The sequence below is a fragment of the Arvicanthis niloticus genome, chromosome 13, assembly GCF_011762505.2.
Source record: "Arvicanthis niloticus isolate mArvNil1 chromosome 13, mArvNil1.pat.X, whole genome shotgun sequence".
Lineage (NCBI taxonomy): Eukaryota > Metazoa > Chordata > Mammalia > Rodentia > Muridae > Arvicanthis > Arvicanthis niloticus.
In genome coordinates this window covers 72406725-72425287 of record NC_047670.1, presented here as the reverse complement: position 1 = coordinate 72425287, position 18563 = coordinate 72406725, and the positions used below count along the sequence as shown (strand labels likewise).

At 46.1% G+C, this 18563-nt stretch overlaps 1 protein-coding gene across 4 annotated transcripts; it reads left to right on the top strand.

The window, feature by feature from the left end:
• The first annotated feature begins 5647 nt into the window (after positions 1-5647).
• Positions 5648-18539, top strand: Asb8 (ankyrin repeat and SOCS box containing 8). 4 transcript variants are annotated; one of them, XM_034516709.2, is made up of 5 exons: positions 5648-5810; positions 8638-8801; positions 10207-10311; positions 14723-15395; positions 18347-18539. In XM_034516709.2, the coding sequence occupies exons 2-4, from the start codon at positions 8673-8675 to the stop codon at positions 15353-15355; spliced, it is 867 nt and encodes a 288-aa protein (XP_034372600.1). In that variant the 5' UTR covers positions 5648-5810; positions 8638-8672; the 3' UTR covers positions 15356-15395; positions 18347-18539. The 4 variants fall into 4 exon arrangements, with proteins under 4 accessions (XP_034372600.1, XP_034372599.1, XP_034372602.1 ...); XM_034516708.2 differs by lacking the exon at positions 18347-18539 and having other exon boundaries at positions 14723-16506; XM_034516711.2 differs by lacking the exon at positions 18347-18539 and having other exon boundaries at positions 5661-5810; positions 8642-8801; positions 14723-16506.
• Positions 18540-18563: the final 24 nt, after the last annotated feature.

The window sequence follows — 18563 nt, the reverse complement described above, 5'->3', positions numbered from 1 at the left end:
CCATAAAAACAAAATTGGAAACCATAATATTTAAGTAAAAGATGCATAAGGTTAGCAAATAAAAGTCTAGACAAAGCACTCTGACAAAACCCTCCCAAGGTACGTTGCGTTTATTTTGTATTGGCCATCTGCTGCTGGGCATGGGGCTTGCCCTTAGTGTTATTTGTACCCAATGAGACTATTTTACAGAAAACTAATTTATCATTCCCAAGTGGTTACCATATCCCGAGATAGCTTGTAGGTTAGGAATGGGGGCTAGTGTCTACTTCCCCTCTGAACACTGGAACCCCATCTGACTTAGCTCTGCGTAGGCTCAGTTCATGCTGCCACAATCACCTGAGTTCATAGTTGCATCAATCATCCTCTGCTCCCTGGTGTCTTCCATCCCTCTTGGATCTTACAATCTTTCTGCCTTCGTTTCTGCAGTTTCCTGAACCCTGAGGGGAGGGATTTAGTGGAGACATCCCATTTAAGACTGACTGAGTGTTCCAAGGTCTCTCACTCTGCATATTGTCCAGTTGTCTCTACACTTGTTCCAATCTACTGTAGGAGGAAGCTTCTCTGATGATGACCGAGACACTGATATATGTACGCCAGAACATTCCATTAGCAGAACAATATATTTATTTGGTTTTTCTCTATATCCATGGTGTGTCTAGCCTTAGGCTCTTGGCCATCAGGGAGGTATAGGGCATAGATTCCATCTCATGGAGTGGCCCTTAAATCCAGTAAGACATTCGTTGGTCATTTCCAAACATTTGTGCTGTTGTTGTACCAGCATATCTTGCAGGCAGTCACCTGTAGTTTGAAGTTTTTGCTATCCCACTTTAAGCTCTGGGTGGACTGAGCTACCAGCCCCGCCCAGGTTCCCTCAGATTCACTGATGAAAAACACACACACACACACACAATTAGCTTATTTTCAACCTGCCTTATTGCCTTAATTGCTGGGCACCTTTTTTTGTTTGTTTGTTTTTCGAGACAGGGTTTCTCTGTGTAGCCCTGGCTGTCCTGGAACTCACTCTGTAGACCAGGCTGGCCTCAAACTCAGAAATCCGCCTGCCTCTGCCTCCCAAGTGCTGGGATTAAAGGCGTGCGCCACCACCGCCCGGCTGCTGGGCACTTCTAATCTCCCATGGATAGCATGCCCTTCCTAATACTCTTAGTTCATCATCCTAAATCTGCCCTAAACTTTAGTTGTTCAGTTACCTTCTCCTTGCTCGGCAAACCCAAACTGCCCTCTGCTTAGTTGCGCTTCTAATCTCCGTTCTGGGAAAGCGGCCTATGGCCACTCCTCCCAAGATTTTACATGGCTGGTCACCTTTTCACCCTCCAAAGCATGGTGAAAATACCCCCCTTTTAAACCTGTATCTCTCAGCCTGCCTGTGGGGACTCAGAAGTCCTGCCCCTTTCCTTCCACCCAGCAACTGGCCCCTGGTATCTTTATTGATCCGTCAAGAACCAATTGGGGGAAAGGACCGTAGCATCAGAGCCACTCCCTACATCCACCGTTGTAGCTGAAAGGGTCTGTAGCTGGGTCGGTATTTACTGTTCTCCGTTGGTAGCATGCAGAGGACCTTCTAGTGCCGTGAACACTAGTCAGCAGGGGTGAAGGCTCTAGGTGTACTAGCTAGACTTCTCCATGCTCGGTGAGTTATGTGTCTTCAGCAATATAGAGTCGCCCTCAGTTTGTAGAGAAGGATCAATAGCTTTGGCTATAGGCTGGGTTGTTGGGGGTCGGTTTCCATGGAGGCCCTTTGGAAAACAACTCAGATGAATCCATTCCCAGCGCTGGAGGTTTCATTTGGTGGGGGGAGATGTTGGGATTTGATTTCTTACAGCACCCAGGACCACCAGCCTCAGGGTGCTGCTATGTCTCAATCTCTAATTAAGAAAATGCCCTACAGGCTTGCCTATAGCCTGACTTTCTGGAGGCATTTTTTTTCTAAGTTTCCTCCTCTAGTATAAACTAGAGAACAGCTCGATATAGCATATAAAACCTCTCTTCACAAATAGGGCCTAAGTTTTGTGAAGCTACCCTTGGATTAGGTGTTCTCTGATCCCACTGTATGGGTTGGTAAACTAAGGCTGAGATACGGAATGCAACTTGCTCAGGATTGGAATGTTGGTTCTTACTGTGCTTACATGGTGTCATGTTGTGTTTAGATATAAATAATTACACTAGCACTCAGGAGGCAAAGGTGGGAAGATCTCTGTGAGTTCGAGGCCAGCCTGGTCTAGAAAATGAGTTCTAGGACAGCCAGGGCTACACAAAGAAACCCTGTCTCAAAAAAAGGTTACATTAAGCCACAACTCTAAATATTAAATAAGTTCAGAGAAAGGTAAACTACATTATTGTGTTATTGAGGGAAAGTTATTATGGATTCTAATTTTTTACTCCATCCTATTAATTTTGACCCATCCCTTCTCTCCCTCATGCTTAAGAGCATCTCAAATTCCTTTGGTTTCTGTTTTTTTTTTTGGTGATAAGAGCACTTGGAAAAAGTCCCTCCTCACATTTAAGTATCTCTAGAAAGGACATGGGAAAAACTGCCACCAGCATTAGACATGTGACCCTGAAGAAGGCAGTCTGAAGAAGGGGTGTTTTTGATGAGTTTGGCCAGAGCCCAGAAAACTGTTGTCAAAGGTGTTCTGCTGCCACTTAGAAGCTTGCAAAGCAGAATTCCTCTCCTCCAGCTTCCTGTCACTCCAGAGGATCTGTGTAAAACCAGGAGAATAGTTGGAGACAATAAGAGAGGATGAACAGTTTGTTTTACTCCTAAAAGGATTTACACATGTGGCTTAAAAGGCAAGACATCAGATCTGTATGCTGGTTCACTCCCATGGCCTCTACATGGCCTGGATACTAATACTAATAACCCACGTTGATCGCCACTAGCAGCAGTGGGTACAACCATAACAGCATTATCAAGTTTCCAGCTCAAGTTTATGCCCAGCTCTGAAAATAGAAACACTAGTTAGACTGTCTGCCAGTTAACACCATCTACTGGGCCCTTCTTAACGGCAGAATTAAAATTAACATAGGGGGAAAAGACCTAAAAGTCTTAGGGGAAACGCAGCACGAAAAACGCAAACAAAACAAAAACAACCCTCCCCAACTCATAAATTATTTCTATTCAAACTACAAAGGACAGAATTAACTACTACAATGAGCACATAGGGATGAAATTCAGATGTGGAATGCACAGGTCATGGAGTGTGGTCAAATGTAGCTTTGTTCTTTTGGCTTTTAGCATCTTTTCAAATGTTTTACCTAGGAGCTGGGCTTACGTTATCTTCCTTGGTGCCTGAACAGAAAAGTGCATAGACCTTTACTGTTTGGTTCATTCTCTGACAATTAATCTTTTACAGAACAGTCCCTTGAAATTAAAAAAAAATCTCTATATTTAGTAATTAGAATGTTTCTAGTCTAAAATGTTAGTCATATTCTCAAATCTTCATGCTAAGGTATTAATCGGTCCAAGACTGCTCTGTCCTTCCCTTTGTGGGGCCCATGGCTGATGGCCACCAGCCTTCGGCTTTCTCCTAGATTACAACACCTGCCTCCACCCACACCACCAAAGCTCTCCTCTCCATTAGCCTGCTGCTATCCCATCTGCTTGTGAAAAAGCAGGAGGAAGCAGGATGCCGGCATCCAGAGGGCTGCTCTTTGGAAGGTCAGCAGATGGTAAAAGCTGATTTCCAGCCCCCTTGAGGCCTTTAGGTATTCTTTGGAGATTCCCATCAGCAAAGGCCTCATAAGTAAATGCATTTTGCTTAGAGAGACATAGAAGTGCAGACCTACAGCAAACTATGGATTTTAGGCTTCCTTTGTCCCTAACTTCAGCTGTCTCAGAAAAAAATAATTCCCAGTGCAGCAGAAATTACAGATTTTTTTTTACTAGTTTGTCTAAAAAAAGAAAAAAAATCCAAGAACAACCTAAAATTTAAAAAAGAACAAAAGCAATATTAGATTTTAAATGTGACAAAAGTTGTAAGACCTCCCCACGAAGGGAAGACCTCCCTCAAGCCTCAGGAATTCTCGGACACCTAATAACTCACAAGACATCATTCTTGATGCAACAGCAAGAGGTATATTTCAGGGTCAGTCGACTGAGGCCAAGACGTAGGGGCAGAGGAGTGTGGACCTCGTGGGCTGGGAGTGGAGGGCTTATATAGGGCAGAACCACAAACCAAGGAGGTGAGGGGGTTACCAAGGAAACATAACATAAAAACAAGTAGAAAGTCTTAAAAGGTCTCAACCCAAATTTAGTCAGGGTCATGCTGAAAACATCTTATACACTTATCTTTTGTAAGGATGTAACCTCGCCCAACCATTCATCTTGGGGTCAGCCAGTTCCTGGGACCACCCAGATGATTTGCATCTTTCTTTGTGGTCAGGAATGAGTCTTCCTGCTTTGGGCCTTCTTTACCCACAGGTGTGTTCTCTTCCCTGATGCTGAGGAATGTTAATAAGGCAAGTGTCCTCTGACTCAGGGATAATGTCCTCCTCCCGGAATGGGAATGTATCCCGGGGCAGTGAAGGCCTGAAATCTTACATTCAGTTCTGCTTCCTTGGGACTAGTGAACCTTCATTCTTTTGCTCAGGTCGAGGGTTTTAAAACTTTCTATATTTTTCATAAGTTTTCTATATCTTTCAAAGCCAATGCTTTACAAAGAGGTGATACTATAAAGATTTCAGGTTACTATTCTAATTTTTCTGTATGTTTGAATATTTTTAACAGAAGTAATATTAAAATTTTAAATTGAGAATCGTTGTCCTTATCTTTCTTCAGGAAGGTGGCATCAGAAGAAAAACTAGGACACTGTAGGCTTTGCAATTTTATAATGAAGTGCTCCCAGGTTCCATTTTGTAGTACAGTACCATCACGACAGCTATATAGTTGTTTGAATTTGGGTAACGGAGAAAGCATTTCGGAAGCAAGACTTTGTTTTGTACTTCTATAAATTCAAAATTTCTAGAAATATAAGGATATTTAAGTATTGTTACAGCCAACGTTCGAGAAAGTTAATACTCGGAGAAATTGAGTGAAATACATCAGTATCAAAGCTCTAACCGTGTAGTCTTCCTTCTGTGCTGGGTCATTGAACCAGAGCTGTCCAAAGACCCGGAACCTCTGAAGACAGATGGCTGCCACCCTCCAGGTTATAGTATACATTGTCTTGCTAGTATACACTGTATCCTTTGACCTTCCGGGGTGTACAGATGCAAACCTGCTTTTGTTATGCAGTGGGTGAATACTCAGACACAGAGAGAGAGCAGTGGTTCAAATAAGCTGGGTTTCATCGGATCAAGAGCGGCAGTCACCAGTCGCTTGCTTTGTCAGTTATGTGACGCTTGTATTCTACTTTAAATGGATGGTGCTAAGCAGAGAAGACTTTGGGCTTGAGGTGTCAGGACTGTTTGCAGATACAGACTCTGGGAGGGAGACTAGTGGGATGTCCTAGTCCACACAGACGCAGACTTACAGAATAGGGTTAAAATTCGAGATTTTCCTTCACCATTGGAGCAGGACGCGAGGTCAGAGGCTAGGGGTGAGCTAGCGATCGCGTCCACGCCCATTGCTTATAGGCAGCGACTGAGGAAGGCTGCGGACGCCTCGGGAAAGTTTAAGAACCGTCGCCTTCCACAGTCTGCGCAGGCGCACTCGGCTTGCTCACATTGGCCAACACGCAGGCGCCTACGCACCCGGCCGTCTGGCGCTGTAAACCCGGGGCTGCTGCGGGCCGCTTCTGCTTCCGGGTCACGCCTTGACAGCGGCTTCCCGGCCCGATCTGCCCCGCGGTTCGGTGAGTGCGGCCGTGGGTGCGGGACGGTGTGAAGCCAGGCCCCCACAGCCGGTGCTTCGCAGCCTGTTAACGCCCCTTAGCCGCCTGCCCGGGCTGTGTGCCTCTGGACCGGGCCGCCGTTCCTGGTCTTCGCGGGTGGTGGGGGCGGGGGCTGGTCGGCGCCCCAGGGTGCAGGCTGAGGCTCCCGGGACTCGCCCAGATTGCTGCGAGCGCCCGGGGGTCCCTGCTGCAAGGGACGCCGCAGTCCTGGCATTTACTGCCCTGCCTCCCGCCCCTCTCCGCTCGTCCAGATCCGGCAGCTGCGAGCCTCCAGCTGTCCTCTTCGTGGGGTTGGGAGCCTCGGGCCAGGCCAAGGGTCACCGCGGGGTCGAGGCCCGGGCCGGCCCAGAGTAGGGTCTGTTGGGTCTGTTGAGTGTCTTTGTGCATTGCTTTAAAAAAAAAAAAATGTTTTCTGTACATTCCATAAGGGGAAGAAAAAAAAAAAACCCCAGGGCATGGGACAAATGAGTCACAGCTGACCCCCACCGGGGGTCAGACTGCAGGGTTGCTGGCCACGGGAAGGTAGATTATCTTGATCTATCCTGACAGCAGATGCTGTGCTCGCTGAAGGCACACGGTTTCACCTGGAGCTTCTGGGTAGTTCAGAGTTCTTAGCCTGGAATCCAGGAACACCGGTAAAATGAGTGCAGGGTTTAGTGTCATCTGCTTAGCGAACCGGAAACTTAACCACGTCAGCCCAAGCCTTCTGCTTTAGATAGCATGGGCTTTGTCCCCTCTGTCCAACACCATAGCTGAAACCCGGACTGTACCTTCGTGCCCCCCCCCGCCCCCATCCCAGTCCTTTTTGTCTCCTTTGTTACAAAGTTTAAGAAAAGAGGATTTGCCGAATTCTAAGCAGCCACTACCAAGCCATGCCCACAGCCCCGTATTCTTTTCAACCAGCCATAAATGGCTACTGATTAGCAAAAAGAAAATACTAGCGTTTATCCTACGTTATCGATTGTGTAAAGGGATACCCCAGCATAAAAGCAAACATACATTAGAAAGCTATCAAAAATATTTTTCAGATTTGCACTTCTTAGTATTTGCACGTGTAATTACAAAAATTTAGTAGCTTCTATAGTAAAAACTTTTGCTTCTGGGTTTTTTGTTGTTGTTTTTTGTTTGTTAGTTTGTTTTTGTGGTTTTTCGAGACAGGGTTTCTCTGTGTAGCCCTGGCTGTCCTGGAACTTACTTTGTAGACCAGGCTGGCCTCGAACTCAGAAATCCTCCTGTCTCTGCCTCCCAAGCTTTTGCTTCTGAGTCACACCGTGAAAGCAACTTATCTAACCCAGGAGTTTGGTGAGTGCCATCAGGGTGCTTGGCAGTGTGATGCCAAGTCAAATATGAATTTAACACATTTATGTTGAGGACCATCGTGAGTCAGGCACTACTTAAAAAACCCCTCCCATTGCAGTTACTCTTGGGGGAGGGGTTGATAATAAGAACATAGATTCCTAAGCAAATCCTCCAGAGACTTGGAGATGTTTATTATGTTTTCTCTTAAGAGTGGACCACCACATCTCATTTTAAGATGTGTCATTTAACATGCCTTCCATAGTTAAAGCTTTTGTTGTAGTTGAATCTAAGTTTGTTGAATTGTTTTCTGTCACCTCTCATCTTAGAACTCTCTGCCATAATGTAGTTTCTCTCTCTCTCTCTCCCTCTCCCTCTCCCTCTCCCTCTCCCTCTCCCTCTCCCTCTCCCTCTCCCTCTCCCTCTCCCTCTCCCTCTCCCTCTCCCTCTCCCTCTCCCTCTCCCTCTCCCTCTCCCTCTCCCTCTCTTCCTCCCTCTGTTTTTTTTTTTTTTCTGAGACAGGGTTTCTCTGTGTAGCCCTGGCTGTCCTAGAACTCACTCTGTAGACCAGGCTGGCCTCGAACTCAGAAATCCGCCTGCCTCTGCCTCCCAAGTGCTGGGATTAAAGGCCTGTACCATCATTGCCCTGCCATAATGTAGTTTCAGCACATGTGCACAACCATATTTCTCAGATGTGTTGGCTAGTCGGTTATTAAAATGTTTTTATTTTAAATCCACTTATTATTATTAAATCCACAGCTGAAAGGGTTTCTTTTTATTGGCTTGAAGCTTTAAAGATTTATGTTGATTCCAGAGTGGTTATATGCTTACTTTCTCCCTTAATCTAGAATGTTACCTTATTTCTTTTTTCTCTCTCTCTCTTTTGAATATTTGAAAATATTTCACAGATGACTTATCAAGACAGGTTCATCCCATTGCCTCTCATTCCTCACAGGTATCACACATTTTCTAGTCTGTCAAGCAGCCAGTATTTGTTAAATATCTGCATTGTTTGGGATGTGGATATTGTTTGGCTGGCTTTACTGAGCAGAGAAGACAGAGATGATGATAAGGGCACACGTATACTGTAAGGCAGGGGTGTAAGGAGCGTGCAGGTGCTGCAGGTACTAACAGCAGTTCAGAGCAGGAGGACAGTGGCGTGCTCTCTTCAGCTTCAGGAGCCCTTACTCCTTGCTAGCCTTGAAGGCCATGCCGTGCTCCAGGAGGATCTTGTCCTCATCAAATCAGAAAGTAGAACGGAGGACCCAAGGATCAGAGTGTCCCGGTTTGCTTAACATTCTAGCAGCTGTTATAATCTAGTGCCTTACTATCCCAGGAGGTGACACCGATGATTAATCACTAATATTCTTAGAATCTGTTTTTATAGTGGGGAGCCCTCAAAAAACAAAAACAAACAGACAAACAAACCCCCGAGTTACCTACCGTAAGGAGAGGTGAGCTCAGTGATACTGTACTGTCTGATTTGGTTCAGGCAGTTTGGAGCATGTGAACACACTCTGAGCCCTGATGAGCTCCAGCATGTGGTACATTATGCAGAGCATTCAGAGCAAATACTCCCTCTCCGAACGCCTGATCCGAACAATCGCTGCCATCCGCTCCTTCCCGCATGACAACGTAGAGGAGCTCATCAGAGGGGTGAGTGGGCTGCTGACAGAGCAGACCTCTGGCGGGGGGGGGGGGGGTAGTCCCTGCTAATCCCCGTGGGTTTTCAAATTGCAACCTTGGTTTAGCACATACTCTGTACTCCGTGCATGCACAGGTGTGAAGAACACACAGCTCAGGGCCTTCTGAACATGTTTTACCTCGGGTAGCAGGAGGCATGCAAAGGGGTCAGGGGGTCAGCTTCTAACTCCTTAGAGGTCTCCTTCAAACCTGGGGTAGGGTGATTACATGGGGAGATTTCACTTTCCTGCTTGGTTACAACAGCTACCAACCAGTTTCAGTTCCCCAGAAGACACCATCCCCTAAAGTGTGTGGTAATTACAGATTAAGAAAATGAGAGACTGGAGAGATGGCTCAGTGATTGCATGTGAACCCATAGCAGGCAGCTCCAAGGGACGTGAGGCCACACAGAAACTTACACAGGAATACATACAATCTAAAACAATTCTTGGTTGTTTGTTGTTGTTGTTTTAAAGAAAGGAAACAAGTTCTCTGCTGTCTAAGCACAGCTCTCTACAGCCCTGCCACATGGCAGGTACCCTAGAAAGGTTTGGTGCCCTGCCCTTCCCCCTTTGAGGAGAAGGAACAGAATGATGTTTTAGAAAAGGTAGCCATGTGGTCACTTTGCATTTCATGGTTTAAAGCAACCTGCGGATCTTCTGTGTCAGTCCAGTTCTGTAAGTGCTTCAGAGCTGCACCCCTGCCAAAGGAAGGCGTTCGGACAGCTGCTCCTCAGCAGGGCAGGTTGGGAGACTCGGGAGTAGGAACTTTGTCCAGCACCGCTGCCGAGTCACTGGGCGTTGGTTTGAATGCTGTACTTTGAATCTTCCTTATCAGACTCAGAATAGTGCTGAGACTCAGCTGCCTGGAAGGTCTACAGACAGAGCATTAAAGTGGCCGTAGAGTTGGTGAGGAGGGTCATTCGGTGAATTGCAAAAAGAGCCAAAGTCCTGGCCTCAGTCTGACAGACTAATTTTTATGACTTTCAGAGCATGGTGACTGTAGACAATAGGTAGACGGTCTTTTTAAGGTCATGTCCTCAGAGGTGTCCAGGTGGCCATTTGGCAGGCTATGTTGTAGAGAAACTTAATAGCTTAATCTGGGGAACTGAGCAATACATGCGTGCCTGGTGCCTGAGGAAGGGGTGCTAGGAATTGAACCTGGGTCCTTCACAAGAACAAGTGCTCTTAACCACTGAGCCAACACTCCAGCCCCTGCTCTGGGGAACTAACTTTCTTTTCTTCCTCTTCCATATTCCCTTGGTTTGAGTATTGGGCCTCATTACTAGAGTGATAGGTACTTGAAGTCCGGTATATTCAGGCTTAGAAATGCCCTCTCCAGTCAGTGAGTTCTGTGTCTTCTGAACTCCTCCCCGCAGGGAGCAGATGTGAACTGCACGCATGGCACACTGAAGCCCCTGCACTGTGCCTGCATGGTGTCCGACGCTGACTGTGTGGAGTTACTCCTGGAGAAGGGAGCGGAGGTGAGTGACATTTCAATGCTTCTACATTCACGAGTCATAAAAACTTGACCCTCATGTTTTCTTAGACTTTCTCTCTGCATCTTCCGGCTTACTTTGTAATTCATAGTGACATTAGCACTTACGTTACTAAAGCAAGGTGTAACCAACCATGAATCCATATGATTCCAAGATGATTCTAAGGATCTTATCCCTTTGCCTTTCTTGTTTTCCCTGTACTTAAGTTGTACACGGCTCCAGGAAGGAGTTTGATTTCTTTCCTGCCCTGCCCACCTCCTGGGTTGGTCATGTTTCCATTGCCTCCTCTCCTGTTGACTATCCAGTTACATAAGTACTGAGGCTTCTCAACTCTGATTGATTCTAATCCCTGGGAGACAGTCTTAGACACGTGGGATTCTGTAGGGATTGCCATGGGGCAGTCTTAGACACGTGGGATTCTGTAGGGATTGCCGTGGGGCTCTCCAGTCCTCAGAATCTGCTCACTTGTGCTTTTATCCCCCACTAGCTATTTTTAGCATAACTTGGTTTAATTGTCTTTGTAAAATTAAATTAAGATAAAAACCCAAATTAATTTTTGAAAGTGGACTCTTGACCATCCCTCATCCCCAAAAGGACTTTGGAACCAGATTTTATGGATTCCAATTCTGACGAAAGTGCTTGCAGTGTGTGACCTTGAACAGATTTCCTTAAACCCTTTGTCTCAACTGCCCCATCTATAAAAAGGGTGTATAATAAGATTGGAAGTGTTGGGATTGCTGGCTTGCAGCCGATGCTAAGTAAATACATGACAAATTAATGTGGCAGCTCTGTTGGTGAGCAGCCCTGAAGGTGGCATATGCTGAGATGACAAGCCATCAAGCCAGTGTGACGTCCCAAACACACTGGACAATAAGCCAAAGAACCCAGCCCCACCATAGCACCTCCATACAGCCATGATGTTTTCTGTCTAAGTTTGTGATTAAACAAACTAGTTATAGATAGTCTATAATGTCGTGATCGACCTGTTTGCAATGTAAGTACCCTGAAGTGAGAACCCGGTTATCACTTATGAGGGACTGATTCCAGTGAGCAAGTGAAAGTGAGGCTTTAACGAAACAAACCAGTTCACTCCATTGGATGGTTTGCTTCATTGCATTGTATGGTGTGGTGGTTTGAATAGGTTTGGCTCCCACAGACTCTTGTTTGAATGCTTGGCCCATGGGGAGTGACATTATTAGAAGGTATGGCCTCGTTGGAGGAAATACGTCTCTGTGTAGGAGGGCTTTGAGGTCTCATACGTTCAAGCTAGGCTAGTATAAAACACAGTAGCCTCCTGCTGCCTGTGGATCAAGATGGAGAACTCTCAGCTCCTTCTCCAGCACCATGTCTGCCTGCTTCCTGCCATGCTTCCTGCCATGATGACCATGGACTGAACCTCTGAAATAATAAGCCAGCCCCAATTAAATATTTTCCTTTATAAGCGTTTCCTTGGTCATGGCTTTTCTTCACAGCAATGGAAACCCAAACTAAGACAGAAGTTGGTACCAAGAACTGGAGTATTGCTGTGATAGGCCTGACCATGCTTTTGTTTGGAAGGATGTGGATTTTGGGACTATGGATTAGGAAGGCAGTGGGATGCCTTAATTGTGACTTAATGGGTCATACTAGTAAGTACAAGGAAGACAGTTGTACTGAGGGGGATTTGAACTGAGGTCCTGGCTCAAGAGGTTTCAGAGGAGAAGAATTTTAATATGTTGCCTAGAGATCGTTCTTGTGATGCTTTGGTAAAGAATGTGACTACTTTTTGCCCTTGTCTGGAACAGTCTGCTTGAGGCTAAAGTGAAGAGATTCATATTAATCGAATTAGCAAATGAAATCTCAAAACAGCCTAACCTCAGCATGGAAGCATGTGGTCCAGTCCTTCAAAGAACATTTTGACGAAATGTAGCAAGCTTAGAAAGGAAAAATAAAAAATGTATAGTTTGAGGATTAAAAGGACTCCAAGAAGTAGAATGGAGCTGAATCCTGTGTTGAAGGAGATTAATAGGTTAAAGATATTAAATGGAATTAAGGCAGTGGTGACCAGATCCCACCCAGCAAAGCTTCCCTCCTGTGAAAAGGAGTTCTAGAAAAGCTTTAATCCCAGCGCTCAGGAGACAGAGGCAAGCAGACCTCTGAGTCTACAGAGCACGTTCCAGGACAGCCAAGCTGAAGGAGTTGAAAAAGAAAAAGCTGGCAATAGAAAAGGGGGGTCGTGTTCCAGCCCCAGCAAAGCAGCAGAACTCTGCTGCTTCGGCCATGTGGCTCTGGTTTAGAGTCAAGAGTAGAAGGGGTTACTGGGACAACTGATGCTGGTTTACTGGAAGTAAGAAATTAGTGGTGAGTGAAAGATACCAGCATCACTGAGGTGAAATCTTCTGGGAAGTGTTTTCTGAGAGCACAAAGAATCTGTGTTCCAGAGATAGCCAAGGTTATACCTCATGCCTCAGCTGTACTTGGTAATGTGTAAGAGTCACCCAGGTGGTACTGGTTTTGAAAACATGAAGGGATCATGAAGAACAGCTGAGGCTTGGCACTGTGAGAGGCCATGGAAGGCCATTGGTGAAAGTAGAGTTTGATGGCCCAGGACTGAAGGGGTCATGCAAAGAAGTTGAGGCCTGAAGAGAGCCTATGAGAAAGGCTATTGGTGAAGCCCAGTTGCAGGGGAAGATCCCAACATATTAGAAGATGCCAGTACCATGGGATGACCACCAAGAACAGCAGCAGCAGTGGAGTGGAGTCAACCAGAGCCTAGAGTGCTACAGAGGGCAGAGCTGGAGAAGTGACCCAAGCCTGCTGGAGGAGCCCAGAATATCGTGTGTGGATCCCAGACATTGGAACAAGAAGCTGTAAGGTCGAAGTTGCCTTGGAGGCCCCAAGATGTTAGAGATGCCAGAGCCATGGGAGACCTCCTGAGGAAAGCTGCTAACAGAGTACAACCAGCCCAGGAGAAAGAGCTATGTTGCAATCAACAAAGCTGAAAGAAGATGGAGATGCAGAGTTTGGAGCTTGCCCAGCCGGTTTTTAGTCTTGCTTTGGTTCTGTATTTCCTCACTATGACGTTTTGGAATGGTAATGTATATCCTATGACGTTGGAAGTATGTGATCTGCTTTTTGATTCTGATATTATAGAGGATTACAGTTAAGAGATTTCATGAATCTCAGAGCATACTTTCAACTTTTAATTTTAAACACTGCTGATATTGTGATAGACTATGGGGACTTCTGAAGTTGGAGTAAATGCATTTCACATTGTGTTATGTATACAAGCCTATGGGGGCCAGGGAATGGAATGTGGTGGTTTGAATAGATTTGGTCCCCATAGACTCGTGTATTTGAATGCTTGGCCCATAGAGAGTGGCATTATTAGGAGGTGTGGCCTTGTTGGAGGAAGTACATCTCTGTGTGGGTGGGCTTTGAGGTTCCATATATGTGCTCAAACTATGTTTAGTATTGAACACAGTAGTCTCTTCCTGCTGCTGCCTGTGGATCAAGATGTAGAACTCCCAGTTCCTCCTCCGGCACCATGTCTGCCTGCATGCTGCCGTGCTCCCGCCATGATAATGGACTGAATCTCTGAAACTGTAAGCCAGCTCCAATTAAATGTTATCCTTGGTCATGGTTTCTCTTCACAGCAATGGAAACTCAAACTAAGACATGGGGTGTGAAGGAGATCTTAAGCCCTCTGTAAATTAGGAATTCGAGATAATGATAGCTTCAGTGAGGCAGCTGCCATCTTAGTTAGGCTGGAAGTTTGTGCTCTTCCTGCCAGTGAGGTCATCTGCGGCTGTAGGCTTAAAAACACAGCACAGCCGGGCGGTGGTGGCGCACGCCTTTAATCCCAGCACTTGGGAGGCAGAGGCAGGAGGATTTCTGAGTTCGAGGCCAGCCTGGTCTACAGAGTGAGTTCCAGGTCAGCCAAGGCTATACAGAGAAACCCTGTCTCGAAAAACCAAAAAAAAAAAAAAAAAAAAAAAAAAAAAAAAAAAAAAAACACAGCACAGTGAAAGGACAGAGTTCTGTCTTCATTATTTTTCCTTCTGGTTACCATTAATCACAAGATACGTGTTAGGGTAAGGTAATGCTGAGTTTCTCTCAAAGCAGTATTGCAGACTTGGACTCCATCCTTCCCTTCTTCCTCCCTACTCAGGGCAGCGACACTCATGAGCAGAGAGGTGGCCACTGGGTAGTCTGATAGCCAGCCCCGGTCAGACAGTTCTCTGTCTTTCATCTCATCTTGCTTACCAGGATTTCCAGGGAACTAATTGCACATTACCTTATTGTGGAGAGCATTGCATGACAAAGGCAGTGGGAGAATAGGTACAGGATTCTTCACCAGCCTCTTCCTTCTCCACAGTAACCTGCCCAGTGTAAAATAGTTCTTTCCTTTCTACAGGTCAATGCCCTGGATGGTTACAACCGAACAGCCCTCCACTATGCAGCAGAGAAAGATGAGGCTTGCGTGGAGGTCCTGTTGGAATATGGGGCAAACCCCAATGCACTGGATGGCAACAGAGACACCCCGCTTCACTGGGCAGCTTTTAAGAACAATGCTGAGTGTGTGCGGGCTCTCCTGGAGAGTGGGGCCTCTGTCAATGCCCTGGATTACAACAACGATACGCCGCTCAGCTGGGCTGCCATGAAGGGAAATCTCGAGAGTGTCAGCATCCTTCTTGATTATGGTGCTGAGGTCAGAGTCGTCAACTTAAAAGGCCAGACACCCATCTCCCGCCTGGTGGCTCTGCTAGTTAGAGGACTGGGAACAGAGAAGGAGGACTCCTGCTTTGAGCTCCTCCATAGAGCTGTTGGACAGTTTGAATTAAGGAAAAATGGCATCATGCCTCGAGAAGTGACCAAAGACCAGCAGCTGTGTGAAAAACTGACTGTGTTGTGCTCAGCGCCAGGGACTCTTAAAACCCTCGCCCGCTACGCTGTGCGCCGTAGCCTGGGTCTCCAGTACCTGCCTGATGCAGTGAAGGGTCTCCCCCTGCCAGCATCTTTGAAGGAATACCTGTTACTCTTAGAGTAGCCTGGAGGAGACATTTCTGCCATCATGCAGACAACTCTGGGTGAGGTTTTTTTTTTTTTTTTTTTTTTTTTGCAGTACTGTCTCTGTTGTGGAACACAGAAAAGAACTTGTTTCTGTTGTGTGGTCTATAGATTCTGAGGCAACACATATCAGTAATGTATATACCACCTCCCCCCCATACCAAGCAACCAAACCAAAAAATTCACCTCACTTCTGTTTGCTGTTTCATTGCTTAGTTGCCTTTTGATATTCAACCCTGCAAAAGAAGTCTTCCCCAAGTCCCCTGTCGGCCACTTTAGTCAACCATGCAACTCTGTTTTCTAGGCAGATGTAAAGTACTTAAACTACATGGTTTCCCTTCAGGGCCGTGGTGCACCATTGTGAAAGAGTTCTTCGGAAAAATTCTATTTGATCTGACTGTGTTTAAGAAATCCACTCTCCAATTAATAAGAATTATGTTCAAGGATGAGTGCTTAAACTTCAGACAGGGGTGTAGATTCAGAATCTGGCATTCAGGAGCACTGGCTCTTTCCCATATGGTACCCAGGGGTTAGTCATCCAGTGGGGCTTCACAGGGATATCTGGCTGCTCCCCATAAGAAGAGACACAAATTCCCAGCAGTCTCAGGATTGCCAGGCCAGCAATGCAGCTCTTTCCCTGAAAACTCCTTTGCACTAATGAGCTGAGTGAATGTCTTGCACCTTGATTAAGGTCTCTCTAGTAAGGGTGGAAAGTGGGTGGCACTGCCTTTTCCAGAGAGCTTCATTCCCTAAGAGTTTGCAGTTGGTTTTTTCCTACTCTTGGAAGCTTTGCTTTTTATTGAGCTATAGAAAATGGTGGGGTAAGTGGAGCTGGGGACAGAATACAAAAGGGGTTCTTTGGAACTGGCCCGCCTACCCTAAAAAAGACCCATCTCTGTGAACAATGTTCTTCCTTTTCATGTTCTTAAACTAGATGAAGTTGATTTTGACCGTAAGTGATCTGTATGCAAGTTTGGAATGCACTTTTTAGAAAGCTGGCTGGAGAGTACACCCGAATGAATAGGACCTTCTGACGCAGCTAACTCAAAAAAGTGTGCCGGCTTTTGTTCTTTGCTGTTGCTGGGGTTTGCCCATTTGAAAAAAGAATAAATAAATAATTCTAAAAGGAAATTTGGCAACTTGCAGTTTCTACTTTTCTCTGCTTCCTCTTCTGCCCATTTATAAGAAATTGCTAGCTCTTCAGCATGCCTCTCCTTCTCCTCCCAGCAAGTGATTGTGGGCATGAATGATCAGGAAAGTGGCGGATGTAGTATGCAGAAAGCCTCTACTTCCCAGAATCCCCTTCCCCAGAGTATAGTGTGCAGAAAGCCTGTACTTCCCAGAATCCCCCCACCCCAGAGAGATGCTACAAGTCAAGTTTCCAAGGCTGAGATCCAGTACTGCAGGCAGCGCCTCTCAGCCTAATAGGGAAATTAAATGCTAAAGCCCAAACTCTACCCACCAAGAGTGAATTAGTTCAGAATGGAACTTGGCACCGCCATTCTGAAAGGCAGCCAGGCCCATTCTGCTCCTCGGCGTGCTTGGGAACCACTGAAGATGCCCTTTCCGTTCTCATCACTGACACCTGTGGTCCTTGGGAACAAGATGTCTGCATGGACTCCGTGTTTTCTCAGTCACTTTCTAATTACAGTCAGTGGCTACTAATGCAGCCAGTAGACACGGTCTGTCTCACTGGTCTTTGACTTTGGGAAGACAGGATGTACTTACTAGGTTGTTTTTCTTCCTAAGTGGTCCTTGTCTACATTTACTTTCAAATCTTTCTTTGACCCTGAAATACTGCTCTTTGTGATGTGTCACTTTTCCTCTGATGTCACTGAGGACGACTGCACTTGTGACCCAGCGTGCGGAGCTCCCCCGTTTCCTTCTCCCAGCCTGTGGAGCTCCCCCATTTCCTTCTCCCAGCCTGTGGAGTTGGTGGGGCTGGGGTAGCATGTGAGGAGCAGAATGGTTTCAAGATCAGTTTGACTGGGACTAAAGAAACGGTGCAGCAGTTTAGGGCACTTGTTGCTCTTGCAGAGGACCTGGCTCAGTTCCCAGCACCCTCATGGTGGTTCAGAACCGTCTGTAGTTCCAGTTCCAGGGGACCTGACACCCTCTTCTAACCTCTGTGGGCAGCAAGCATGTATGTGGTGCACATACTGACAAGCAGGCAAAACACTCATACACATTACACATAAAGTAAATCTTTAAAAAATTATTTTGAATCTGCTATCCCAGGATATAGTGTATAGAAAGCCTTCACTTCCCAGAATCCTTTTACCCCAGGAGTTTCTCTGTGTAGCCCTGGATATCTTGGAACTCACTATGTAGACCAGGCTAGCCTCAAACTCACAGAGATCCTCCTGCTTCTGCCTCCTGAGGGTTTGGGATTAAAGGTGCCACCACACCTGTGTGTGTGTGTGTTTGTATTTTAAAGATCCAGTTTGACTCCTGGTTTGTTAATGCTAAAATCTAGACATGAATCACTCTGAGACAGTGTCCTCGTCTCCGAAGAGGATGGTAACATGCAGAATGTCTAACACAGCACTTGGTGTTTCATGTTAATTTCTCTGGCCTTTGAAGACTGCCAATGAGCATTTCAGCTGCCTTAACCTCAGACTGTGGCAAGAGCCTATTTAGAACTGCTGAAAAGGATGCACAGCAGTCCTTCAGACAGCCAGATACCTATTGCGATACTGTTAAGTGTCTTTCCTGCTTCAGCAGGCAAGAAAAAAGCTGTATGGATTGGGAAGAATAGGCTTATGTGCAACTGAGTCACAGTCTGGTGTATGGAGGCTAATCCTCACTGCAAATTAAAAATAGGACATGCTCCTGTCAACCTGGAGTATAGTTTATAGTCCCAAGCCTGAAGCCCAACTGCGGTGGACACTTCAGCAATGAGGATACAGCTTCTGTTGTGGAAGGAAAGCCAGATTTTAGCTAAGTAAGATTTGTCATCTTTCCGAAACAGGTACATGTACTCCAACCAACACAGGCTCAGCACCGGTGTCCCTATTGTCCAGGCTTACAAGACGGACGTGTCTTCTCCACAGAGGAGCTTCCAGAATCCTGCTGATTTGAGTGGAGACTGTGGGATGGCTGAGAAAAGGGAAGCTGGGTAGTGGGTGTGTGACCAAGAAATAAACCATCACTTCATGCTCGGAGACTGGCTCATCATCTGTAGATAC